This window comes from Phycomyces blakesleeanus (genome assembly GCF_001638985.1).
Source record: "Phycomyces blakesleeanus NRRL 1555(-) unplaced genomic scaffold PHYBLscaffold_1, whole genome shotgun sequence".
NCBI classification, from domain to species: Eukaryota; Fungi; Mucoromycota; class Mucoromycetes; order Mucorales; family Phycomycetaceae; genus Phycomyces; species Phycomyces blakesleeanus.
Genome location: NW_017265134.1, coordinates 1257957 through 1284131, shown reverse-complemented (window position 1 = coordinate 1284131; position 26175 = coordinate 1257957). Strand labels below are relative to the sequence as shown.

Below are 26175 nucleotides of genomic sequence, written 5' to 3'. Positions count from 1 at the left end.
CAAAATATATCCAAACTTTCGACCGCTCCGGGCGCTGCTGCAACCTTCAATTGACTCCCAAGATATTCTTACCTCCAAAAGATCTGGTCACTGCCATAACCTCCAATTGACGATCACAAAATCATCTCGGAACTCATATAAATCCAGTTGTTGAGTCAATAAGTTGGAATAGAAAGACGCAACAAACGTCAGATCTGTTGATATTATCCTCTAAAATTTGGTTCGACATGCCATATAGTACTTTACTTGTGCAAAACACTCGTGTTCCTTATCATTTTTGCGCAATAGGGATTGGTTTGTCTATGTACAAACTTCCTCTGGGTGTTTTTTTTTATAATCTAATGAAACACTCCGGAAGAGTAAAGTAGAAATTAGACAAAAAAAAAGTGAATAAAAAGAAGATTAAAAAATATAATGATTAGTAAACCCTTGATGAATTGATTAGTAGGCTTGCGTCTTATATTTATTATCTACTTCTGTAATGTCAAATACAAAAGCTATTAATCGTTCTTAAAGGATACGATAGTATCTAGAAGCCATATACCTTGTAATGTCAATCATTTATGAAAGATATTTGTTTTAAAAATACAGGCATATGAGTCTAATTATATTGCATTTTATTAATATACCCCAGTAGCGAAATATACTACAGAATATAGACCACAGCAAGTCTATGTTATAATTATATATAAACATATTCTTGTGGTTTAATCATTTAATATTTCTTTTAAAAAAAAGGGTTCATTTTATTTCAATAAAAACTACTGTTTAACTGGAAGAACCGAAAATCCAACCAAAGGAAAGTGATTGAACACATCAGTACCGTACTCTTCATTCATACGCTTAATTACAACCTCTTGAGCAGTCAATTGTACAAGAGTACCTATCACAGGAATCTTTCCAGTATCCAATGGAGTGACGGAAACTAGGACACCTGCTTTCAGTGGCGAATCTTCGGAAATGGCAATAGGTTCAAACAAAGATTTGCTTTTGGATGCCTCCAATGCCTCTCGCTCAGACAAAACCGGTCGACCTTCTCCTAACTTATCCTTTACTACCTCGAGAAAGCGTTTCTGATGGTCCAACAATAAAGGAAAGCGCTTCTTAACCAAGGTTTCATCAACAAATTTCAACACAAAGCAAAGGCACATGCCAAAATGGAAATCAGCCAAAGATGGCGCGGAAGTATCTAAGAACCATTCTTTTCCTTCGCTATTGCCTCGCAGTAATTCATCTGCGATTCCAAGCTGCGCCTGCATTTCAATAGCTAGATAGGGGGCATCAGCAATGGCTTCTTTCTTGCTGCTAAGTCCAAAGAGGGGAGCACGATCATTGTACAAGCTTTCAGGAATATCTGCAGCGGAAAATTGGGGCATAACCGAGTACATCAGGCCGTTCGCTGCCCATATTTCGAGGGCCTTACATAGACCTTGAGTTGGTAGACCAGAACGAGTGGTTGGATAAAAAGAAGGTTCGGGATATCTATATTATAGAGTTAAGGGGGGGGGGAAGATTATGGACACGTATAGTCATGTATTAAGTATAAATTAAAATATACCTTTTCTCCAATTCTTCGAGAATAATCTTTGTGTCGCAAAAGACATGATCATCAATTTGAAGAATGGGTGTCTTTCGGTACCCTCCGTCAAGGGGTCTACGAAGAGGACGTGGTTCGATTTGAGAAACCACAACTGTCTTGTAATCAACGTTCTTGTAGTTCAAAGCCCACGCGACTCTTGATGCAAATGGAGACTCTGGGAACCAGTGCTGTAATAAAAAAGAATATGCCATGATATGTATATGTATTCATTTAGAAAAACCCTGGAATTTTGTAGGCAATTGACTCTTACCAGAATGATAGAGTTAGACATTGTTAAAGAGAAATAAATCGAGTCAATTAAAACAAAAAAAAATTACAGGGACCTTTTTTATGTGTAAGCGAATGGGATATGTAACATGGTACATATGACATGCACTTTACCAGATTGGATCCCTTTATACATATATCAATGCAATTGGTGCGATCATTTTGCAGAAAAATAAAGTTGTTGTCAAAATCTCTACTTTTATCCCTAATATATTATTGAAACGTTTGACTCATACATTTGCGGACGTTTCTTTTTTCAAATTGATAAACCAATTTGAAACGTTTGTATGTAGCAAAAGCTAAAAGAAAAAAATTCTTTATAGATTTATATATCTCATATGTTAACTACAGACAGTTCATCAAAAGAGTAAAGTTTCTGTAGCCATGTATCGATACGATCAAAGTGTCATTGCGTGGTTTGGATTAAATGTACCACAAAAGAAGAAAGAGAAAAAGAAATGACTAGGGAAAATAACAAAATTAGGGAGATACGCTACAACCTGTGTACAAGGTAAGAATAGTCATCAAGTAGGCTTAATTATCATATACTTATGGTTTGAATAGAATTATAAATTGAAGTAGGGCACCATTTACCCCCTCCCTTCTATCTCTGACCAACAATACAGTCGTATCGAAGCCAAGTAAATTGGTTTTATTCGCCTTTTTAGGATAAATTTGTGCAAGCCGGTTTGTTTCATGTCACCCGCAAAAAGAAAATCAAACGCCAAAGGATGTGAAAAAGATCGAACATAGAACAGTGTTCCAAAAGTTAATTGAAGTAGGCACAGACTTTGTTTTTATAGTAGGACTTGAAAATATATTTGCTTTGGATGAAATACGTAGAAAACTTAAAGAAAAGCTTAAACAATGCCGTGTGTTGAGCTTCACTTTAAGGCCGAGTAAAATTTATATGACCTACTTGGAAGCTAAATAATAACCACAATTTTGTAGTTATTTAGAGCCAATTTTTTACTTATTGATACACTCAGTGTATCTTATAACATCTTTATCAGACCTTGCATTATAAAGACCCGTCCATTTACACATGAATGTGCTTATTTTACATCAAGGTTAATCAAATAAATAGCTTTTTTATTAGCTCCTTTAATACCTCCAGTTTTTTAACATATAATATTCAATTCACTTATACATACTTTTATCCAACTATTAATTTTCTTGTCTCTGGTGCCCTCTATCTGATTTTATAGATTCTTCCACATATACACTATGGGAAAAAAGCTGAATTCTGAATTTGTGACTTCATTTTTGGCTTATAATAATTAAAAAAAAAATCATCAAAAATCCAAATTGAAACAAAAATCTCACTGTTTTCTCAAAATCGCAGTGGAATCACCAGTGGATTCCCCAGCGGGATCACCACTTTTTTCCATAGTGATGATAAAGAAGTGTACCCTATCTTTTTCTTTTTTTTTTTTAAAAAAAAAAGAACATCTTCGTTTTGTTTAATCTTAAGTTACATGAAATTTTATACATATACTGAGTATCTATTATAAGCATATGCTGCTTATTACTTGAGAAAAATACTCGAATTGCTCTTCTTGTCAAATTCACATTTGGTTCTTGAAACCCAATTAATTAATTTATTAACTACAAAGCTAGAAACTTGGTTGATTATTACAGTAGAGAAAAGAAAAATGTCAGTAATGCTTTGTAAAATACGGCTACTAAACCTTCACTGGTAAACACATAATTGTAAATGTTATTTCTTAATAAAATTGATGCTATAATGTACGTATCATAGAAGAATATCAAACAATCGATTCTTGATTTAGCCTTTACCAAATGTTTAAAACAATAACTGTCATTATATTATTACAGAAAGATATTTTTCAAGACGTCTTGAAAAATTTTACCATATTTTTTTTGTATGGTGAGCTTTAAACCTATAAAATATCTACATAATATACAGAAATAATAATAAAACGCCCCAAATACCAAATATATATATATATACATATATATACTTCTTTATTAATATTAAATAAATGAAACAGTAAAAGCCACGTTTGTCTCGGTCCGTGCCCTTTGACATACTCAAGATGGAGTGAATTGGTACGACAGCAGTCACATATTTTTGGCCTTTACCAACGTTTCATTTGATTTCCACATTGTACATCAACTTGGTCTAATGGAAGATAATAAAGAGATCCTCGAAGTTGACGTCGATGTGGACATTGACATGGACACCGATCCTGAAAGCACTACCCAAGAGAAATCACTAGAGATGATTGCAGAAACTCAACCGTAATCTGTCGTCCTGGCACTTTGAGTAACCATTCTCCAATAACCCTCCAGTCGCTAAATTGACGCGTTTGCTCTTAATAGCTCTAAATCATCTTCAACACCCAGTAAAGATCGTGAATCCAAATCATGGAGTCTGGATTCGGTAGGAAAATAAAAATAAAAGCATTCTAGACGGCACAAAAAAAAGTACGCAATCTAAAATAATGAGTTTTTCACTTATTTCTACTTCTATTTTATATTGGCGGTGGGACCAGTATGAGTTACACGATGTCGATGATAAATCAAGAGCTCTTATCGAGCAAATGCTTGCCGAGGAGCAATACTATTATGGGGATGATACAATATCCACTCTTCCAACTTCTCAAAGCAACCAACGCAAAAAGAAAGGGGATTTGAAAGGCAAAAAAATAGCAAAGAAGCAAAAGTCAGATATGGATTTTCAATTGACAGATGACAGTGATTTCGGAGGTTCATCTCTTCAACAAAAGAAATTATCCAAGAAAGGCGAAGGTAGATAATCTTCTTTTAGTTGCTTCAGAGCGATTCCCTCTATAAATAACATAGATAACTGATTTACTCATCTCCAAGGTTCTCTTTCATCTATTTCACTCCCTTCTCATAAGACGAGATGGACAAGTGAAGAAGATGACAGCTTAAATGAAGCATTGGTACGTAAAACAAATATAGTTTTATCACTTAATTGTTTTTTTTCTAAATATCAAATAAAGACAAAATATGGATACGGCAATTGGAGAGTGATATCAGAGTTCGTAAAGACACGGAATCCTCTTCAATGCAAAAACCATGCACGCCATTGGTTATTATCTGACAAGGTAAAGGATGCTGGTCATGTTAATTTAAAGTCTTATTTCCATAAATCTATTTATTTATTTATTTATTTATTTATTTATTTATTTATTTATTTATTTTATTTTGTTTTATTCTATTTCAGTTGGATAAATCTCATATGCCGAACAAAGAATCAGAAGATATGAAGAAGAAAGACATGGAAAATAAACAAGCTCCTAAGAATATTGAGTCATCAATGGATATGGACGAAGATATTTCTGTGGAAGACGAGTTTAAAACCAATGCAGAAAATGAACTTCAGAAAGATCTAGACGAAAATGACATTCTTATAGAGGAACCAAAGGACGAACAAATGGCCGATAAAGATACGCCTTTGGATAAAACAAAAGCTCAGGATATAGAAATAGATACACCAGTTACCGACGATATTTCCAAAACACAACAAATACAACCTTTAATTCCTGCTGATACAAATTCATTAGACAACCCTACAGCAGATATAAAATTCCAAAAACCATCGAAATCTCCTGAGGATATACATGATAAAGACAGTGCTTCTCCCGAACCTTCTTTAAAGGAAAATCGTACTGAATCTCCAAAATCTATTCCAAAGGATACTTTACCCAAAAAATCTATTTCTACCGATAACACTGAAAACGCTAAAAATACTGATAAAGTTGATAAAGCTGATAACGCCAATAACACTGACTCGGTAAAGTATTTGATTTTTTTTAAGGGAAAAATTGCTATTTTGTACATATGATATACTTACTTTAATATGCTTGAATCAGCGCTTTGATAGACATTATATATCTGAAGAAGAAAAAACAAATAATCCTGAATGGTTCAACAATAAGCAATCAAAGACCCCTGATCGATATCTTAGAATCCGGAACCACATGCTTGATTGCTGGAAGTCGTGCAAGCCGCGTTACCTTACAAAAACAAGTGCTAGAAAGGGTCTCCAGAATTGTGGTGATGTCAATGCTATCGGCAGAGTACATTCTTACCTTGAGAGTGTAGGAGCTATCAACGTAGACTGTATTACAAATGCACCCCGCCCACCTAAACGTGTTGCACGCGAAACCTTTGAAGATGACGAAACGTTTTTTAATGCAGCTGAATTAGTAGTTGGCTATGAAGGGTAATTGTATTTTGAAGAGAAGGTATAAGAGGGACAATATTTGACTCAAACTCTGCTTCTTCAAATAGACCTCGTAAAAGAAAAGTCCGGAATTATATTGGAGAATGGTATTGTGAAATATATATATATATATATATATCTGATTTTACAAAAACAACACGAAAAGAGCTAACCGAGAATACTTTGTATTTAGGGTCGATCCTAAAGAATTAGAGGGTCGGGTTATTGAACATGGACATGATCGTCAAACAGGTATTCAAGGAATAACATGTATATATACATACACAGGAAAATAGCTAATATATATATATATATATATATGATCCATTCTATATAAAAAGATAATGCAGCTCGTCCCAAACGTGTTATAAAGCGACCTCAACAGTATTATGGCGGGGATGACTTTGGGCGTGGTTATGATCCTTTCAGACTGGTACCTGTAGACTACTACGGGGATGATGACCCGGCTCCATTTACAGTGGAGATTGACAGTGATGTTTTGGTAAGACTTATATATATATATATCTGTTTCCTTTGTTTAATTACTTACTTATTTTACCTTTAAATTAGCTTATTATGGATTTTCATTCTCACTTGGCACATACAGAAATTATTGGTCTTCTTGGAGGAAATTTCGTAAACAATAATGGGGCAAAAATACTAAAGGTAGAATCTGTTTTCCCTTGCCGTAGTACAAGTACAGGTATTCAGGTAAAGTCTGTAGGCTCTATTAATGGGTAGAGAACACGCTGTTTATTTTTGCGTTATAGTGTGAGATGGATCCAGCCTCAGAAATGATGGCAAGAGAAGCGTTTTCGGAAAAGGGCTACACTGTTGTTGGTTGGTACCATTCTCATCCTACTTTTGAGCCTCACCCAAGTATCCGTGATATTGAGAATCAAACGTCTTACCAGGTAATATTTTCTTGCTGTACGACTTTGTAATATATATATATATATATATATATATATGTGCGTGTGTGCGTGTGTGCGTGTGTAAGATATTTCTAACACTATTCGTAGACTTTGTTTCGAGACGAAAAGACAGGAGATGAACCATTTATCGGTGTGATTGTAACACCATATGACCCCGAGAATGTCAGTGATCACTCTCAAGTACAGTATCTCCATATCAGTAATCGATGGAACGAAACACGGTCCTTTAGTAAGTCTACATTAAATTCAAATAAAATAAAAAACACATACATTAAAAAAAAATTGTGTTATTATCTTAGGATTGCCTTTTGCATGTCGTCGCATGGTGCAACAGAGCGAGCAGGTCTCGCCAGAAGTGATGGCCAACTTTGAAAGACTTGTAGATGAATTCAAGGATTATGAACAGTAAGCTGCTAATATAAATAAATAAATAAATAAATAAATAAATAGAAACTAATGTATCTTTAAAGTAAAATAGATATGTCTCTCCCGTTCGGTCACCAAACACGTCTTGATAAACTATTGGATTCATTACGTGCCAATATGTTCTTGAACGCAGAGCAAGAGACTGAATTTCTCGAGAAAGTACGGAATTTGATGGTTAACACATTCAATCAGAAAAAGCCGGCACTAGAGACAGCCAAGCTGGATGTACCGACTAAAGAAGTAACTGAACCAGTTTCTCAGCCAGTTGAGACCCTTGACAGACAATGATCTTAGGGTCTGTTTATCTTTATGCATTTGACTTTTTGTTTAGTTCAAAACCTGTAAATATTAATTATATAACTCATTTCCTCCTCTTCCTCATTCTCTTCCTCTTCCTTGTTCTTCTTAAACCCTATAACAAAAAAAAAGATAAGAAATCGCTAATTATTCGGGCCAGACACTTTTCCTCTCGGGCACGACGTTTCTCTGGAGCACTACGTTTATTGAATCTCCGCCTTTCACCATTTACCGGCCTCATAAAAAGTGATTTGTTGTCCGGCATCCAGCAATTTTATCTGGTCCCTAACCACCCAAAGTAGTTTATATGAGTAAAATCAATCTATCAAAATATAAATAATTTAATTCATGAATAAGGTACATCTTCATTTAATATAACGGAATTTCTAGGTGTACTTAAGTAGTAACCATATTAAAATTTCTATTTTTTTTATGCAGTATATACAAAATATACAATTTGTAAACGTCGTGCCCGAGAGGCAAAACGTCGTGTCCCAAACGTGACTGTGTAAGAAACGTCGTGTTCGAGAGGCAAAACGTCATGTCCCAAACGTGACTGTGTAAGAAACGTCGTGTTCGAGAGGCAAAACGTCATGTCCCAAACGTGACTGTGTAAGAAACGTCGTGCTCGAGAGGCATAACGTCGTGTCCTAAATGTGGCGATAGAATAATTGTGTTCAAGAAAACTGTTGATGCAATATTTTACTTATTGAAAGTAAAGCTTCTATAAGTATAATTATAGAGGTTTCTAGAATTTTACTTTACATTTTAAAGAGTTCATATTCAATGCAATGTCTTTTTTATTGTAGTTCTCATGCAATAAACGCACAATATAAAATAAATAAATAAAAATTGTGACCACACCTATTTCTGTAAAAACACAAGATCTATTTGGTTCCCGTCAACAAATCATATACCTGCTGTTGCTGATGAGTCATTTTTTCACGATTTAACTTGAGACATAAATCATATATTTTCATTTTATGTGATTTAAGTGGAAAAGATTATAATCCATATAATTTGCATTTTTTTCAAAAACTTTCGTAATAGATATAAAGGTAATGAAGCCTTTTATGCCTAAGAAAGTTTGCATAGCAGTAAAGCTAATATATTTTTACAAAATTCATGTTTTTACTTTTTATTTTTTATTTTTATTTCTTCTGTAAAAACTCTTTCTATCATTTCCTTGCAACATGTACATGAGATATTTTATCAAAAATACAAAAAATGAAAAATATTCATATAAGACCAAAAAAAGTTTTTAATTACATATATTCAGATAACATATGAATCCAGTAAAAGTTTCATAGAAAACAAATGAGAAAAAAGTGATTCTACAAGCAAATACAATATTTTATTTTATTGAAAAAAAGCAAATTTTTGAGATATTACGTTAGTTTTCTCATGATCGACCCTTTCAATTCAACTAAAAATCCTAGAACACATACATATATCTATAAACTACTTGGATCCAAAGTTATAGAGAGCCAAGTCTTGAATTGATGAAATAAATAGATGCAAATGCATAATATAACATATTCGAAGATAATTTGGCTCGATCTGTGTAACACCATCCGATATTTATGATTTTTAATTCGCTGGTTATAAGTGTAACTCGAAGGGTAAAGTACTTCCCACGAATGATCTCTAGGAAAAAACAGAGCGGAAAGTCATTTAACCCACAAGTGATAGATAGCTTATGTTGATGCAAAGAAACAAATTGATAAGATTTATAAAGATTTAAAAAAATTGTCTAGCTAATAAAATATAAAAGCAAATGAGTAAATAAATAAGAAAAGATCTAGCTAATAAAATATAAGTAATAAAGTATAATTAAAAGAGTAATAAAATAGAAAAGAATATCGAAAAGAAATTATTTTGGAGTAAGATCAATTGGTTGATCTAGATCAGAATGGAGAGAGAGCATGGCATTTCGGCGATCATGCTTGTTAAATTCTTTGAACTTATTCCAGTAAGTATCAAAGTTATCATCAATCTTATTTCTGGCACAACCTAAAAAAAATAATTCAGGAACGGTTGGCCATTTTCTAGAGATATTACGGGAAAGGTCAACTGTTGTCCAGTGATTACTGTTAACATGATTAAAAATCAGAGGTTGTCGTTGTTTGGTTTTGTTGTTGGGAAGGGCGAATGGGAGAAAGGTTGTTGAGGGGGTGTTGGGGTTGTCTGAGTAGACGCAGACTGGTCGTGTATATGTGTCCGCAGCTAGTTGAGCACAGTCGGGTGTGTTAAACCACATACTGGCGTCTGAACATACTGGGATGAAGTTGGTGTTGGTGTTGCTGGTGTTGCTATAATCGAGTTGAGAGCCATGTTGAATGATTTTTTCTAGTTGGCTTGTGTCAGTGCCAAAGGTATTTGTGTACAATGTTTTGTATTTCGGCAGGGCGGCTAGCATATCCCTTTTTACAAGTGAAAACTTATTTTGATCTTTGTAGATCAAGTGGGCAAGGACCCGAAAACCACACCATCCGTCAGCAGTAGGGCTAAACCCACCCTTGACATCATCGATTATCTCATGAGAGACAGGAAAACCGGGCTGGAATTTGACCCTCTTGCCAACAGAGGTGCGATTATCATACTGGTAATCTTCTAAGGCGGTGGCGGGTCTTTTGAACCCATTTTTTTGGGGGGCATCGACTAAAAAGTATATAAGTATAAGACGATAGTTCTCTTTATGGATTCAATTACACTGTAAAATAAGAAAGCATATTACCTGGGTCGAGAGGCTCTTGTTTTATTTTTGTTGTTTTATTTTTGGTGGCATCGACTAAAAAGCATATTCGTGTAAGACGACATCCTTCCACATAAATTCAATTAAAGTAAAATAAAAACACATCTTACCAGGGTCAAGAGGCTCTTGCTTTATTTGTTTTATTTTGTTTTTGGTAGCATCGACTAAAAAAACATGAAAGTATAAGATGGGAATCCTTTCTCATAGATTCAATTACATTGTAAAATAAGAACACATCTTACCTGGGTCGAGAGGCTCTTGTTTGTTTTTGTTTTGTTTTTTGTTTTTTGTTTTTTGTGTAGCTGCAGGCTTTCCCTCCCTCATTTTAGCTCTCAGTCTAACCATTGCCTTAAGGCCAGCCTAGTATTTCAAGATACATATTAGTACTTTGTTATGTTATTTTTTTTTATCTTACATGACCAGACGAAACACTGATCTTCCTCCAGTTTGCCCGACCAAAGTCTTTGGGAAGGTATTTGGGACGTGCACCACCCTTTCTTCTGCCAGGATATTTAATTTTTTCTGGGGCTTGAAAGTTAATCGAAGGGTGCCCAGTTTTGCCTTCGAATTCAGAAGTGACCTTCTTGATCTTATTCAGGAGGTTAGCCACTTGCTGGCTGCCCTCACAGGACCGAAACAGTGACTCGAGTTTAATTACTTCCTCCATCCACACCTCTGGTCTTTCCTCAAGCTGGAAGTTTTCCCGATAAGTGTTGTCCCTTGGCTTTACATTACGAGGATCAATAACCCACCTTTCAGGGATATCAGAAATATAGATATCCCTTCCAGCAGGCAAAGAATGGCGACAAGGTAGACCATACTGGAGCTTGTTCATGCATTCACAAACAATACTGCTTTCACATTTCAGTCGAACCTCTTGGTCTATTACCAGTAAAGCTCGCTTTGAGACCTTCATGAGCAGTCTAGACAAAAGCTTGTTTCGTCCAACAAGAGGGTCAACCGTGGTAGATTCCCTGATCTCCACATTCCGGAAGTCTCTCTCAAGCCTCTCGATATATCTTGAAATATTTTCAAAGGCGAGATCCAGAGAAGCTATTGCAGATATACCTCTCTTTAAGGCTTGATGGGCACTTTCCACTCTTTGAGATGTTGTGCATCCAAAATGCATTATCTTCTGAGTAAGATAACCTGCCCACTTCTCTTGGCATGTAATCCACCTGTCATGAAAATATGCCGAGACTGGCGCTTTCACATTGCCGTTTTCTACTTCGGAACCAGCAGATACAGCGTTGAACTTATTCAGCGCCCAGTCAAACTCCTTCTTACTTTTGCTATGGATCATATTGGATATATATCCCGTCAGCTCTTCCTTTTTTTGTACCGAGCCAACTTTTCCCGAAAAAGCCTTTTCCACACTATTCAGCATGTGCCAGTAACAAAGCAGCTTGCTGTTGTTCGGAAACACAACATCAAGAGCGTTCATAAGTGCAGCACACTTGTCTGTCACAAAAACTGTGCTAAGAGCCTTGTCTTCAAAAACAAGTGCCTTGAGTTGCTGGAGGAACCAAAGATATGTGCCTTGCTGCTCGTTAGAGACCCAGGCAAAGGCAATGGGAAACGATTTGAGGGTTTCTCCTCCGAGGTTGTGGATACCTTCCACGCAAATCAGCGGCATTGACAAGTTATTGGTAGAATATGTAGCATCTACCACCATAACTTCTGAGAAGCGACGAGCTCTCTCCATCATCTTCTGATTGGTAAAAAATACCCTCTCCAGCGAATTGTCCCCGTTTACATCATAATGCACCTGGTAACCTTTTGCTTCCATCATCTTAACAAGTCCAGTACCCGCATTCTGGGCAACAGGGGCAGAAACTCGAGCAAAGGCAGCCTTGATATTGTTGATATCGCTAACGTACAGCTTATGACCATCGTCTTTTTCGTCTGTGATAGCCCTTTGGATCTCACGAGTCTTGGCCTTTGTCTCAACAAGTTTAGATATCTGCTTGGCGTCTTCGGCAGTAACTCTCGACAATCTGCCTTTCAGAGTCGATTCCAAGCATTTGTCATCAAGAGGATGATTGTGATAACTCTCCATTTCACTAGAAGCTTTCAAGGGAAGATATCCTTTGATTCCTTTCTTGTAAGATAGCTTTATCATGTAAGGACATCCGGTTTTCGAACTAGGGCGGATTTTTACGCGATCGCAGTCTTCAAGTTTATGGGTGTTTCTATAGTGACCACCCCTGGCGCACTTTAAGTAAACCCGGGTTGGTTTACGGTCTTTAGTTGCAAGAGTGAAGTTGTTAGCAAGTGCATACTCCTGCATCTTAGAAATAGCCACAGTCATGTTGGCATAGCCATTGACTGGTGTAGTGGGAAAGTCTTGTTGAACGGGATAATATTCATTTCCGTCGATAAAAATTGATTCTTTATTGATAGTATTCATGTTGAAGTGATTTCTATTGAGCGATTGTTAACATCGTTTTTACAAATACTAATTTGTAATGATAGAAGTAGCACTCTTGTTTCTTCTGATAAAAACACTATATTATGTAAAAGATGTCTAATTCTTACAAGATGAGTATATAAAAGAAAAGAAGGTTTTATAACGGGTCTTTCACTAATTTCTTCAGGACACAACTTTTTTTTGCTTTCAGGTACTCTGTTACCATTGAAGGCCGGACCATAGTCACTTTTCAGGAGTCCGGTACACAATTAAAATCGGTGTTTAGAATATTTTTAGTACTCTATAGAAACGTCGTGCCCGAGAGGAAAAGCGTCGGGCCCGAATAATAGCTGATAAGAAATATCATGTCAGACAGATAATATGAAACTCTTGTTTCTAAACAACTTCTTTACAAAGAAATACATATAGAAAACTGCACACAACTTTCAGAAATTTTATTGATATTTGAAACCAATATTGTGATGTTTTGCTTTGTTTTTTTTTGTGTATATAAGCTTTATAAATCGTCATTGATCTACTATTTTGAGGCTAGGTCCCATAAATATATAAATATGTACTTTATGAAGAAAAATTTGCGGGGTTTAAGCAACGAACAATTCCAAAAGAGAAAGGGGGATGGGAAGGGGGTGGGGGGGACGAATGAGCTTATAATCCAGTAAATATCCTGTATACTCATCCCTTTTCTCTTTCACTCGCACTTTCTTATTTTCCTTGATGAGTAAAGACCCCAAGAAAAAGACGCCTCTTCTTACTCACTTGGTTGCCGGTGGAGCAGCTGGTCTGATCGAAGCTTGCACTTGCCATCCACTTGATACAATCAAGGTTCGGATGCAGCTTGCCAAGACTACACCCAGAAATGCAGCGGTACGTTATAAAAAATAAAAGACACGACTTTGGGCATGATACTCATTCGCTTCTGAGACTTCAAAGGGAAAGCGCCTGGGGTTCTTTGGCGTAGGCCTGAAGATAGTTAAGAACGAGTCTTTCTGGGGTCTCTACAAGGGTCTTGGTGCTGTCGTTTCTGGCATTGTCCCCAAGATGGCTATTAGATTCAGTTCCTTTGAGCTTTACAAGTCTTGGCTGGCTGACTCTACTGGAAACGTCAGCACAACTGCCGTATTTTTTGGCAAGTTAAAGGAAAACAGAGGCGCCTTGTTGCACCAAAGACGCCTTTTTTTTGGATTCGCGTAATAATAAAAGCTCTTGTTATATACGTATATAATAGCCGGTCTTGCTGCAGGAACTACTGAAGCAGTTGTTGTAGTTGGACCAATGGATCTGATCAAGATTCGACTACAGGTATGAAAATACTTGCACCAAAGAAAAGTATTATTTTCTTATCATTACCTCTATTATACAAATGCAGGCTCAGAGACATTCTATGGCTGATCCTATGGATATCCCAAAATATCGTAATGCTCCTCATGCTGCATTTACAATTGTACGAGAAGAGGGTTTCCGTGCCTTATACAAAGGAGTTGGATTAACAGCTTTAAGACAAGGTAATTATACTCTAAATAAATCATATATATATATATATATATATAACTCACATTCTATTTTATAAAATATAGCTACCAATCAGGCAGCCAATTTTACGGCGTACCAAGAAATGAAGAAGTACGCAAAGCGACTCCAAGGATTGGACGAACTTCCTTCTTACCAACATTTGATTCTCGGTGGCGTTTCTGGCGCAATGGGTAATCTTGTTTTCTTTTTAATTCTTGGGTGCATCAAGGTATTAATTAAATTATTGACTTTGTTTTGCTTTGAAATTAGGTCCCCTATCAAATGCACCAATCGATACTATAAAAACACGTATCCAGAAATCAAATGCAAAAGGCTCTGCATGGAATCAACTCAAGAGTGTTACAAGTGAAATATTCTACAAGGAAGGATTTAGAGCATTTTACAAAGGGTTGACTCCGAGATTACTAAGAGTCGCACCAGGGCAGGCTGTGACGTTTATGGTTTACGAGAAGGTTCGCGCATGGCTTGACATTGCGACAGGAGTTCAGTAAAGAAAAAAAAAGAATTCAGTCCACGGGTTTAGGCCTTATCATAGACGAAGAGAAATGTTGAATCATATATTGAGAATGTATGTACGTTAAAAAAATACAACAGATGAGAAAGTATTCTCCGTAATGGTGTGTGCAAAATACGAGGCTATTCGAATGTAGATATCATTATATTATTTCGATCCTTTTATGTATTTCATGTGTAGGGATACATATAATACAAGTAGCCTCATAATATCAGATAACTCTTTTTGGTTATAGTTTATATTGTTAGAAACAAGTTCTTGATAGCTGGGAAACTGGCGAATAAAGAGGGGCTTTGTACTACTAGCCACAATGGTAAAACGGTCTCAATGACCCGAGTAAACCATATTCATATTATTATTATTATTCTCTCAGGCGAAGTTTTAAGAAGATTACTATTTCCATTTGTTTACAAGATACGCTATGAGAACAGATCCCAGACGCGTTTGGTTTTGGCTTGTTCGAGTAATGTTTATATAATAAAAAAAACAAACAAACATTAAATAAGACCAAAATCTAAAATAGTCTATACCCAGTTGAAAGCCAACGAACAAGGAGTGTCACACTTGCCAAGAAATGTTCAAACAACTTTTATTAGCCTATCAGGGTCCTATCCTTGGCCGTAGCTCTAGAATATCTAATTAATACACTGCAATTGGTGCTTAGCGTTAGATGGTTATGTAATAACCAAGAAGTGTGTCATATAAAAAGCTCTTGGTGATTAGACTAGATCTTTTGGGCCAAGGAAGTAATTGGCATAGGCGTCTAAACCAAAAATGGGTACCGTTATTGTCTCGTTTTCTATAATAAAAATAATTCTTTTTTTTTTCTCTTTGAGCCCTTATGGTTAACATGGCTTTAAGTTGGTTGTTACTTATTTAACTCAGTTATTCTAGACTTAATATCCACTGTTGAAAAAATAAAATAAAGATGTTGGTCCAATTGCTCTTACTTGATACCTTTGAGTTTGAATCATATTCCTGTTAAAGGTGCTTTCATAAGGTTTCTACAGCGTGCTTGGTCAGTAAACAACCGCTGTGCACGCGCAACGACAGCATCGAAATGATCCCCGTCGTAACCTGTGTTACAAAATGTGGCCCGGTCGGCGATGAAAAGTTGTCTATTTTTTTTCTTTTTATAGTTTTTTCTTATGGTCGTGGTCTAAAAGTATCAATGACATGTAGAAAAAGAAAGAGCAAACATTAAGAGCCCAATTGTTATTTTTATATATTACACTGTCTGTTTCGAGCTTTCCTTCCCTTTCCCCTCTCTCTTCCCTCTCTTACTTCTTCTAGGCAAATAGCATATACACACATACGTATGTCCACAACCAATTCAGCAACTATCGACGAACCAATTCCCGGCCAATCGACGACCGAGAATGTACCTTACACAGACTTAGCAACTTCCTCTACATTGACAGAGAGAGACGTTCCTTCTGATACCATGCCAGAAGCTGCAGGATCTTCTAGTAGCCCTGATGCGGCTGCTTCGAATACGGCTGATACTGAGGCCACAACTGATTCTAGTGTCTCACCACCCGTAAGTGGCTGCAAAGATAACCAAAAATTAGTATTATTATTATTATTATTATTATTATTATTATTAAAAGGGGAACGATACAAAAAATTGGTGCTGATAGTGAATATATTTATATATTTATATAACATCTTTTTGGTAGACGAGTGCAGAACAACCAGCAGCCTCAACTACCGCCGAACCGCCGGTAGAAGCCACGACTACTACTGACCCATCACCACCAGAAGCCACAACTACCACTGAACCGCCAGCGGCAGCCACAACTACTACTGACCCACCTGCTGCCACAACTACTGAACAGCCTGTAGCCACGACAACGGAACCTACAACAGAGGCACCACAACCAACGAAAGATTCAGACCCTACAACATCTCCAGACACCCCGAAAACCACAAATGCCCCTGCCGCTGGAACTAAATCTAGTTCGGCTGGTTCTCACACAAAACTCACATCATCTGGTGTAGCTGTTGTGACAATTACGTCTTCAGGAAATGTCGTATTCACCAAGACATACACCTCCTATTCAGCATACCTACCAACCGAATCAGGCTCCCAAGGCGCCCTAGAAACAAATCCTTCTTCTTCGTCTGATGGAGACAATGGTAATAGCGTCAACAAATCTGCCATTATTGGCGGTGTTGTAGGTGGCGTTGGATTTGTATTGATATTAGGTAAGCTACAAGGTTTTTTTTTATTAAAAAAAAAGATTGCTATGTTCACATCTTTTGAGCAAAAATAAATTAATTATTAATTTATTAACTGATCTATCTATTTCCATGTTAACCTCTCTTAGCAGCAGCAGCATTTTTCTTCTTGCGACGCAAAAATAAGCGACGGGACAATGAAGCATACGAGAACGATCTCAACGCCTACGCTAATCCTTACCAAGATCACACAAACAACCTTTCCCAGCGAGGTTCGATGAGTAACATATTGGCGGCTGGCGCTGGCGCTGGTGCCGCAACAGGATCGAATTCGGGAACACTACCCCGACATCTAGTCGCACCTCTTCAAGGTAAAAACGATGCTGGTGGTGGGTACGCACCTTATCTGCCATCAGGAGAAGCCGGTGCTACAGATGGCTATTATGAGGATGTATCGCCTCCTTATCCTTCGAACAACCCCGGAATGACTGGATACCAACACCCGGCTGGGTATTATCAGGATCCAAATGCAGTTCCTATGAACCACTCTGTAGAAGCGTTTGGGCCTCCTTCTTATGGCCAGTTTAGACAAGTTCCTAATGAAGTTGGATATGCGTCTTCAGAGGAACGCCACGTGCCGCACCTAATCCAGAACGATGTTCCTCACTCTAGGGATTAAATATTATAGAATACCTATTTTTGGAAACTAGACTTTTTGTAGAAAAAGAAGAAAGAAAGAAAAGTTTTTTTTTTTTTGCTATGAAAAATCAAAGAGGCTAAAAATTTAACATTAACGGTGTAGCAAATTCAGACTTGCTAATTGGCACAAAAATCCAAAATGCTCTCGGTTGAATTTATGATTATCAAAGTTTACAACGCCGACTGGGTCAACTTTATTGCAAGCAATCGCAGCTTTTAAACACTCTGCCAATCATATATGTATTTTTATTAATAAATTTTAGAATAATTATTTATGTATTCATGTAAAGAACATTAGTTTCAGTGTTTGTTGAAAGTCTCGTAGAAGTAGTGGCAATAACTGACAATGGGTCATTTCAATTACCATCCTTCAATTGAACAGCTTCAAAGCCAACAACCAAACATACTAAAGGTGTGTTTAGCTTGTATGTTCAGAAGGTACAGAAATAATGAAAAACAAAACACAAAAAGACAGACAAGACAGACAGCTTGTAAATCGTAGACCGACCGTCCGGATATCTCGGATACATTTCTTTCCGTATCTTTAAATAACGTTTTAGCATTTAATACTAAAGTATGATAAATAGATATTTGTAATGCTTGTTTTTTCTTGTTTCTATTGATTAATTACTTTAAAACACTGCCAATTACACAGACAATCCAAAGATCTTTAAAGATATAAAACATATTGCCAATATGTTTCAAACAAAGGCTCGTTAAAAAAAAATGCTGGTCTATTTGAAGCTCCTTACTGGTACTGTGAATAAATAAGCGTCCCAGTACACTGGCAATATATATAAATATAAAGAAAAACACAATCATTGGATTAAATAAAAGCCAAAATATTTTACAGTGTATCGAGAAACGGCACAGTAATACAATGAGGGAGGCATCAGACAAATGAACTTTATAGCTGACCACCTCTTTCCTATGGATCATTTTTTTTCATACAAATATAATGAGTTTTAGTGTAAATAATTATATAAATATGTATGTATATAACTAACATTCTATTAATTGATCTCCACTATTTGGGATATAATTTGTGGGTCAAAAGAACCTCGATTGATATACATAGTTATATAGCACATATAACCCTTTATTATATAGAATATTAACGAGCAGAACCTAATTAATATAACTGATTATAAAATAGCAGATTAAGTTTATGTAAGGTAGTTTTCATGCTGCAGTGGATAACGATATCATAAAAGTATACAAAGTCATACGGAGTCTGATTTCCTAATTTTTTTGCCCCATGCTCTGCAACTTCGTTGGATTTACATCTTTGTTCATTTCCTTTGGTCCCGAACTTTGATGTAATTCAATACTATACTGTATGGTCCCTTTCAACTCGATAGTCTATTTTGCTATATAATATAGTTTGAGGGTAAATAAATAATATATACCTTTCTGTTCATTCACCAAGGATTTTCTTCTTCTTCTGTATGGTTATCATCTAGAACAAAGCATTTTGACAGTTCGCGATCTTCTAATGAAATTCGTTCTGAATTACCATACGGCCATATGTTAACTATAGATAGTATATTTTTAACTTTGAGGAACAGAGAGACCCAGTAGAGGTTGGTTTGAAGAATATCAACTACAGTAATTTTACGTCTTAATAGGCTATTTTATATATATATATATATATATATATATATATGTATATATAGTGTGTTATTGTTATGCCCAATAACAGGCTGTGTTAGCTAGTCAGCAAAGAAATATTTATTCGGCCCGGATGACTTCACAAAAACTGGTATATGTACCTTATTAACATGGCTTCTACACATTACCCGAAACAAAGTGAGCTTGTTTCATGCTAAGCGTAAAAAGATTAGCTCATACTAAGCATGCTAGAGAGAGAGAGAGAGAGAGAGAGAAAACACTTCATTTGACGAGAGATCACATTTAGTGAACGTTCGTTCAATGATGGGTCGAGATGACCTGGTCAGATGAACTAAGGTTTATAGTGTGAGAATGATGATCATGCTTGTGTAATACACAATAAAGGTGAATGATTCAGTCTCAAAACATACAAAATCGGCCAACAAATTTGGAAACGAGGCTGTGATGACAAGGTTGCTTTTGGGATAATATGCTTAGTCTATGTATAATTTTAGGAACGCTGTTGGTCAGGATACATATGTCAACTATTAAACTTACCGATTTTCAGATTTTATAGCATAACCAAATATCATATTCCATGAATACTGGGAAAGCTGTTTTACAAAAAAAAGTTGGTAGATCGAAGAGTTGGATTTGTGGGCTATTCAAAGTCATGGTATCATTTCTACTAAACATTCTCTGTGATCTATGGAAATAAAGAAAAAGAAGGATATCTTAGAAATAATGGTTTTAATTTACCCCATGTTTATATACCTCAAAGTATCATTATTATCAAACAGGGAATTCAGGTACCATAAAGCAATATACAGGTAAAATGTAGATTATTAGATTATATATACTGCATTTATTATATGGTGAGAAGATATGCCATACTATTATGTCGAGGAAAAATATATAACGTTAGAAGCCGATCTGGACAATAGCAAGGACAGAGAAAACAGGCAGAGAGTTATAGACATATTATTTTATTAAAGAAACTGCTCGCTTGATTTTCCTATGGTCAACATCTACTAATTTTTATGCAAATATTTCTGTCTGCTATACACTCGAGTGTAATAGGTCATTAGACGGTCACAGATTTTTTGATTTTTTGATTTTTTTTATGCATTATCAAAATACTCTTTTCTTTGTAAAACCACTAAAAACTCTTAAACAAATAAAACAAAAGCACAAAATGACTCCACCAACTTCTAGCATCACAAAACCCAAAAGACAAGAGTTAGATGCGTTCATTAGGGGCCGAATTATAGGTCAATGGGAGAAGGACACTACATATGGAGAAATCTCTAAAGCCCTTGACATTCCGAAGAGCACTGTTGGAAATGTAGTGAAAGCCTTCAGAGATAAAGGTGTTTCCAAGCCCTTGACACGTCTAGGAAGGGAACCAAAGGTTACAAAGAGAACACAATCTGTGATGGTGCGCTCATTTCGTAGTGAGCCATTCGTGTCAATTGCGGCTCAGCATCAGAGATTAGTCGATGTGGGAATCTCCATCTGCATGACTACATTCCGTAAGAACATGGAACTTCTTGGCTTTAGTTCTCACTCAGCAGCTCGCAAGCCAGGGTTGACCGAGAAACAGAAGGAAAACAGGCTGAAATGGTGCCTTGACAAAGTGAATTGGACTGTTGAGCAGTGGAAGTCAGTTGTCTGGTCAGACGAGTCCAGATTCATGGTAGTTGGCAATGATGGAAGAGTCAGAGTCATCAGAAAGACTGGCGAGAGGTTTGACAAGAACCATATTGTCCAAACATACAAGTTTGGTAAGGGTTCCGTCATGATTTGGGGTTGTTTCTGGGGGTGGGGGTCTTGGCCCCTTGGTAACATTGAAAGGAAACATCGATCAAGACAAGTACATCGACTGTTTGGCTCAGTACTTTCTTCCCTGGTACGAGGAACTGTCCAGGGATAATAACAAACAGTTTTTGTTCCAAGAGAATGGTGCACCATGCCACACGGGCGCTTATGCCACATGGTATAAAAAAGAGAGGTGTCTAATAGATAGCTTTGATTTTTGGCCTGCCCAGAGCCCAGATCTTAATCCTATCGAGCATATTTGGGCTCATCTTGCGAGGAAACTTCGCAAGAATAGAGCACAAGTAACCAATGTGGAAGAACTTGAAGCGGTAATCCACAAGACATGGTTGGAGATACCACTTCAAGTTCTGGAAACTTTGGTAGCCAGCATGCCAGATAGGCTTAAAGAAGTAATCGAGAGAGGTGGTGACACAACTCATTACCAGAGCTCATACCTTTTCTCTTAAATATATATATAATAAACTATGTTTTCTCTAAGTTTTGCTTTATTCTGAGCACATTTTATTATCAACATTGTTGAAAAGAAAATATCGTCCATAATATGCTTGAAAAATAATTTTGAAAATTAGAAGACCGTCCAATGACCTATTACACTCGAGTGTATGTGAGGGGTAATTATATGATTGGTACTATAAGAGTTCTTTTTTAAGGAAATGAATACAACTGAGGTGGACAGACTAAAAATTCCAAAAAAGAAAATTCGAGCGACTCTGACTGGCTAGTATATATTAAATAATATATAATTTACATGGGAGACTTTTGCCTTTCGCTTTTACCAGTCAAAAACCTCGGTCTTTACTGCTGTAACTTCTTCTTTAAAAAACCTCGAAGTAGTCTCGTCAGGCTCATCTTTGACTTTGACTTGAGCTTTGACCTTTATACCCTTTTTTTGGACTTTAACAATAGAAGAAGGACATAGTTCACTAACAGGACATTCTCCACATTTCGGTCCTCTAGGGATACACACTGTCTGACCATATCCAACAAGAATTGGATTGATTTCTCTCCAATGTTCTCTTGGTAGCCATGATTCGAGGTTCTGATCAGCCAAAATAACAAACAAACAAACAAAAAGAATTAAAAAGGAAGGGAAAAATTAGGTTTAACCTTTTCTTTCTCACCTTTCTTGTATCTTCCGGAAGCTTGTCCATAGTATTACACCATCCAAGACGATTGGATATTCTGTGCACATGTACATCGACACCAATTCCTAGATTTCTAATGTATAAAAGTATATATTCTTTAGTTTAATTGGTAAAAATGAAATGAAGAGAAGAAACATACAATTTCCAAGCTACTTGTAATGTTAAAAATCCCTATAACAAAACAGTAAATGTGGTAATTATCTTAAGCTCACTTTACTTATAAAAAATACGGTATTTTAAATATACCATTTTGGGTCCTAAAAATATGAATTAGTCACAAATAATTTATAAGAGGAAAATAAGAAAAATATCTTACCAACACCAGGAAGACTTGTAAGATCTTCAATCGTAGAGGGAACATCACCATTAAACTTATCTCGTAAGATTTCGGCAGTCTTTTTAATATACCTTTTATACAAATTAATCAAAATAGTTAGGTATGTGTAAATAAACACATCGACTGACTCAAACTTACGCAGCCTTCTTGGTGTGAAATCCAACAGCCCTAATACGATCATCTAGTTCTTGTTCATTCACATTGAGTATACTTTCCAGTGTAAGGCCACCTGGTAAGTCCTTTTGAAGGTTTCTTACTACAACACTTGTCACAGTGTCTTTGGTTTGTGCGGATAACATCAAAGCAACCAAAGTTTGAAATCTATATGTCTATAATCAAGATCCAGGACAATTAATACTTGAATATATATATAAGAAGATAATAAGAAGAGTCGTCTTACCTCTGGGCTTGCGGTTCTGTCTCCTAGGCGTTCGCAACCCATGGTATCAACCGGTGCCTCAGTTATCTTTCTATAAGCCTTTATGCGGTCGAATACAATCCTCCAATTGGTCGGAGCAACACCATTTAAAACTTCTTGTTTCACGCTGACTTTCTTTTTTGATGAATTCGCAGTTGTTGATATAGTGGATTCAGTCTTTACTCGTTTCTTAAGTATTGTTATATCGTCCAGAGAGTCTTCTTTTTTGACTCTCTTTGTTCGAATAGCCATGTACGTATCCGAAAAAGGTTTATTTTTGACATTGTACTTTTTCGGTGCTTTCTTGTTACTGTCTGCTTCGATCTTATTATCTTGTACTTCCTCCGAAGAAAGGGATATTGTTTTTGTAGAGCTACTTATAATATCAGGCAATGCTGATAAGTTCTTGACCCGGGTACTTCGGCGAACAGTCATAGTATTGTGTGAAATATGGTTTTTTTTTCAGACGTTGAAAAGAGAGATAGTCGGACAAGAAGAGTGTAAGATTGGGTAAAGCTGTGTGGTTTGATTTTATGATGGGCGGCTATTAAAATATCTAAAAAAGAAGACTGCTTTGTTAAGATTGAGTTTTTTTTGTATCAGGTTCCTAGATAAAGATATTTACCAGGATCAAATATATTCTTATATAAAGCAATATTTCAAAATTGTTCATATATATATATATGGCTTGAATGCCAGAAACGGAAACCAGCGTTTGATAAACTTCATAGCTTAAAATCTTAACCTGTATAATGGGGATGAGCTGTCAAATTTTGTGTATCATAGATATCCAACTGAGGTACGCTGTCAATTTAGTGTTCTAGAAACAGTATAAATTAACAGAACTATACGCTTTAGCGAATACATTTAAATAGTATCAAATATGATGTTTAGCAAGCTTAAACTTCTGTTATATAGAGTAATATATGCTTGGTTATTCATAAGATCCTAATGGGGGAGTAAAATACTCTAAGCATTTTGTTTATAGCTGTATTTTTTTTTAATTAAAATAGCAATATTTCTTTGACATACTAATCCTACCATAAATAGATATGTCTAATAAAAGTGAATATTTCTCCAAAGAGTAAAAAAAAAAGAAGCCATTAACATTTTAACAATACTTAATGCCTGTCTTGGTCGTACAACGAACCTTTACTCTGGTAAGCATATTGAAAACTGTTTCAAAGATTCTTTGTGACATTCAAATATAAACGTATTGAAAGCTGAACCTGTATAAAATAAGCGAATATGTTTCTGCCTCAGGTAATTTGACCTTATTTATCTTTGATCAATTTATTTTGCAATTCATCTATAACTACCTTTTTTTTTAAAAAAAAAGAAATTCAAATGAATCAATTCCTGACATAAAGTGTCATTGAATACTAATCCAGTTCTTTTAAAATACCAAGATTGATCGCACTACTATTCAATTGGTATTCGAATGCTAAAATATAAATTCCTCGCAATAAGAAAATAATGTACTTTTAATCGAAAGTGAAAGATGAGAATTTTAATCATGGCAAGTTTGAAGTAGATGATGCGCATTCTTAGAATTCCGTTTTTTTTTCTTTTAGAATATCACAAAAAAAGGAATATGTTTCGTCTTTTTGTCTGTGTAGTAGTTTCTAGATAATCAGGTTGTCATGAGGTAAGTGTTTTGTCTCGATTGTAGTTAATTAGCCATTTGAATAGCACTTATTCATCATTAGTTGTTTTTCGTAATGTGATTTTAGTGTGGGTTTTTGAATAACAAAAATTGATAAAGCTTTTTTGTTTTCACTGTAAACAAACAAAAAAATACAAAATTAATAAAACAAAGAAACACAATTTTCGCGTTCAAGTGTTTCAGGATAAAGTCAGTCTTATTTAATAGCTTTTAAGCGGCTCAAAGATACTGTATTTTGAACATGAGGGAATGAAGAAGTATTAAACAAATTCTGAGAACCATACTGTTACGAGATAAAGAGAAAGAGATATAACTACTATTATTTTATTTAAAAAAGAGCTTTTTTAAAATAATGAAGCCTATTAATACGTGCTGCTATTTCCAATGTCTTATCTAATGAGATCATATATCGATGGAAGCATGTAGTATATTTTGATTATTTACACATATTTTTTGTGTACAAGTAATGCAAACACTTTTAAGGGATGTAATGTAATATAATGTCAGATATGATAAATATATACTAATTTTCCTAAAGAAGTCCATGAGAGATTAACAATACTAATAATTTGATAAAGGGATACTACCAAAGAGTTTGTGCGGCACAATGGATTACAAGAGATATAATAAATGTATGACCTGGCCCAGGAATTATTTTTGAATATCAAATAGGAAAATACTTTTGCGATAGATAACATACGGCTATTATATTACAGCTAAAACAAAAAAGGAGGGAAGAGGGAGGAGTCTGTAAAGATTGCATCAAATAGTAGATCATTAATTCCATCAGTAGACATCCCGGTTTTCAATAGGGATATTGGCGACACTCGGAAATATGAACTTGAAAGCATTTGTGCTGCAGTTGTACCAAGGACATTGTATCGGTGGTCGAAGCCTGGGAAATAAAGATACGTACATAGATTTACGACGATCAGTTAAAATGTGTTTTTGGTTGTTTTGTCCAAAAGAAGAGGTCTGAGAAAATGTTTGTAAACCAAAACAATTAATTAAATTTAAAGAATACAAACACTACAATGATGTATACACCAATGCTATCTTGGACTTATCTTAGGCAAAAGCCTTTGCTTAAGTTTGATTTTTATTTTAGTAATAGATAAAAGATCCGTATTTGAATCAGTTTATGCCAAAATATATATGTATATATTAAGAAATCGTTTTAGGATGCAAAAATATTAATTTGTTTTTGAAGAGGTTCGTTTTCTTCTTCTTCTTCTTCTTCTAGTTATCTACATTTATATCATATTTCCTGTATCAAACCATAGCGGATAATTTCTTTATAATAAT

At 35.6% G+C, this 26175-nt stretch overlaps 9 protein-coding genes across 9 annotated transcripts; 5 read left to right on the top strand and 4 right to left on the bottom strand.

Annotated features, from left to right (window-relative positions):
- Nucleotides 1–761: 761 nt before the first annotated feature.
- PHYBLDRAFT_161300 (hypothetical protein) lies at nt 762–1871 on the bottom strand (the record flags this gene model as incomplete). The annotated part of the gene is made up of 3 exons (XM_018434376.1): nt 762–1482; nt 1559–1767; nt 1851–1871. 3 exons carry the CDS (start codon nt 1869–1871, stop codon nt 762–764), a joined length of 951 nt encoding a protein of 316 aa, XP_018298702.1.
- Nucleotides 1872–2325: 454 nt separating this feature from the next.
- On the top strand, nt 2326–2801 carry PHYBLDRAFT_61715 (hypothetical protein; the record flags this gene model as incomplete). Its single annotated transcript, XM_018440847.1, has 2 exons — nt 2326–2377; nt 2551–2801. The coding sequence occupies 2 exons, from the start codon at nt 2326–2328 to the stop codon at nt 2799–2801; spliced, it is 303 nt and encodes a 100-aa protein (XP_018298701.1).
- A 1215-nt stretch (nt 2802–4016) lies between these two features.
- Nucleotides 4017–7824, top strand: PHYBLDRAFT_178696 (Homeodomain-like DNA binding domain-containing transcription factor; the record flags this gene model as incomplete). The annotated part of the gene is made up of 14 exons (XM_018438028.1): nt 4017–4132; nt 4214–4274; nt 4387–4642; nt 4721–4800; nt 4861–4965; nt 5085–5654; nt 5734–6086; nt 6280–6338; nt 6428–6588; nt 6657–6797; nt 6857–7000; nt 7109–7250; nt 7321–7426; nt 7492–7824. 14 exons carry the CDS (start codon nt 4017–4019, stop codon nt 7733–7735), a joined length of 2538 nt encoding a protein of 845 aa, XP_018298700.1. The 3' UTR covers nt 7736–7824.
- A 194-nt stretch (nt 7825–8018) lies between these two features.
- Nucleotides 8019–8724, bottom strand: PHYBLDRAFT_161297 (hypothetical protein; the record flags this gene model as incomplete). Its single annotated transcript, XM_018434375.1, has 4 exons — nt 8019–8066; nt 8199–8449; nt 8510–8555; nt 8662–8724. The coding sequence occupies 4 exons, from the start codon at nt 8722–8724 to the stop codon at nt 8019–8021; spliced, it is 408 nt and encodes a 135-aa protein (XP_018298699.1).
- An 893-nt stretch (nt 8725–9617) lies between these two features.
- Nucleotides 9618–11415, bottom strand: PHYBLDRAFT_74010 (hypothetical protein; the record flags this gene model as incomplete). The annotated part of the gene is made up of 5 exons (XM_018442962.1): nt 9618–10405; nt 10482–10565; nt 10610–10663; nt 10742–10859; nt 10915–11415. The coding sequence occupies 5 exons, from the start codon at nt 11413–11415 to the stop codon at nt 9618–9620; spliced, it is 1545 nt and encodes a 514-aa protein (XP_018298698.1).
- A 2208-nt stretch (nt 11416–13623) lies between these two features.
- On the top strand, nt 13624–15189 carry PHYBLDRAFT_120544 (hypothetical protein). The gene is made up of 6 exons (XM_018428748.1): nt 13624–13794; nt 13861–14056; nt 14156–14229; nt 14297–14432; nt 14505–14630; nt 14710–15189. Exons 1-6 carry the CDS (start codon nt 13645–13647, stop codon nt 14949–14951), a joined length of 924 nt encoding a protein of 307 aa, XP_018298697.1. The 5' UTR covers nt 13624–13644; the 3' UTR covers nt 14952–15189.
- Nucleotides 15190–17174: 1985 nt separating this feature from the next.
- Nucleotides 17175–18127, top strand: PHYBLDRAFT_156943 (hypothetical protein). Its single transcript, XM_018433536.1, has one exon. The coding sequence runs from the start codon at nt 17433–17435 to the stop codon at nt 17832–17834; it is 402 nt and encodes a 133-aa protein (XP_018298696.1). The 5' UTR covers nt 17175–17432; the 3' UTR covers nt 17835–18127.
- Nucleotides 18128–20660: 2533 nt separating this feature from the next.
- PHYBLDRAFT_161291 (Homeodomain-like DNA binding domain-containing transcription factor) lies at nt 20661–22026 on the top strand (the record flags this gene model as incomplete). The annotated part of the gene is made up of 2 exons (XM_018434374.1): nt 20661–20997; nt 21941–22026. The coding sequence occupies 2 exons, from the start codon at nt 20661–20663 to the stop codon at nt 22024–22026; spliced, it is 423 nt and encodes a 140-aa protein (XP_018298695.1).
- Nucleotides 22027–22076: 50 nt separating this feature from the next.
- Nucleotides 22077–23456, bottom strand: PHYBLDRAFT_104922 (hypothetical protein; the record flags this gene model as incomplete). Its single annotated transcript, XM_018427869.1, has 7 exons — nt 22077–22343; nt 22426–22522; nt 22589–22620; nt 22696–22706; nt 22766–22857; nt 22925–23115; nt 23187–23456. The coding sequence occupies 7 exons, from the start codon at nt 23454–23456 to the stop codon at nt 22077–22079; spliced, it is 960 nt and encodes a 319-aa protein (XP_018298694.1).
- Between the last annotated feature and the right edge of the window lie 2719 nt (nt 23457–26175).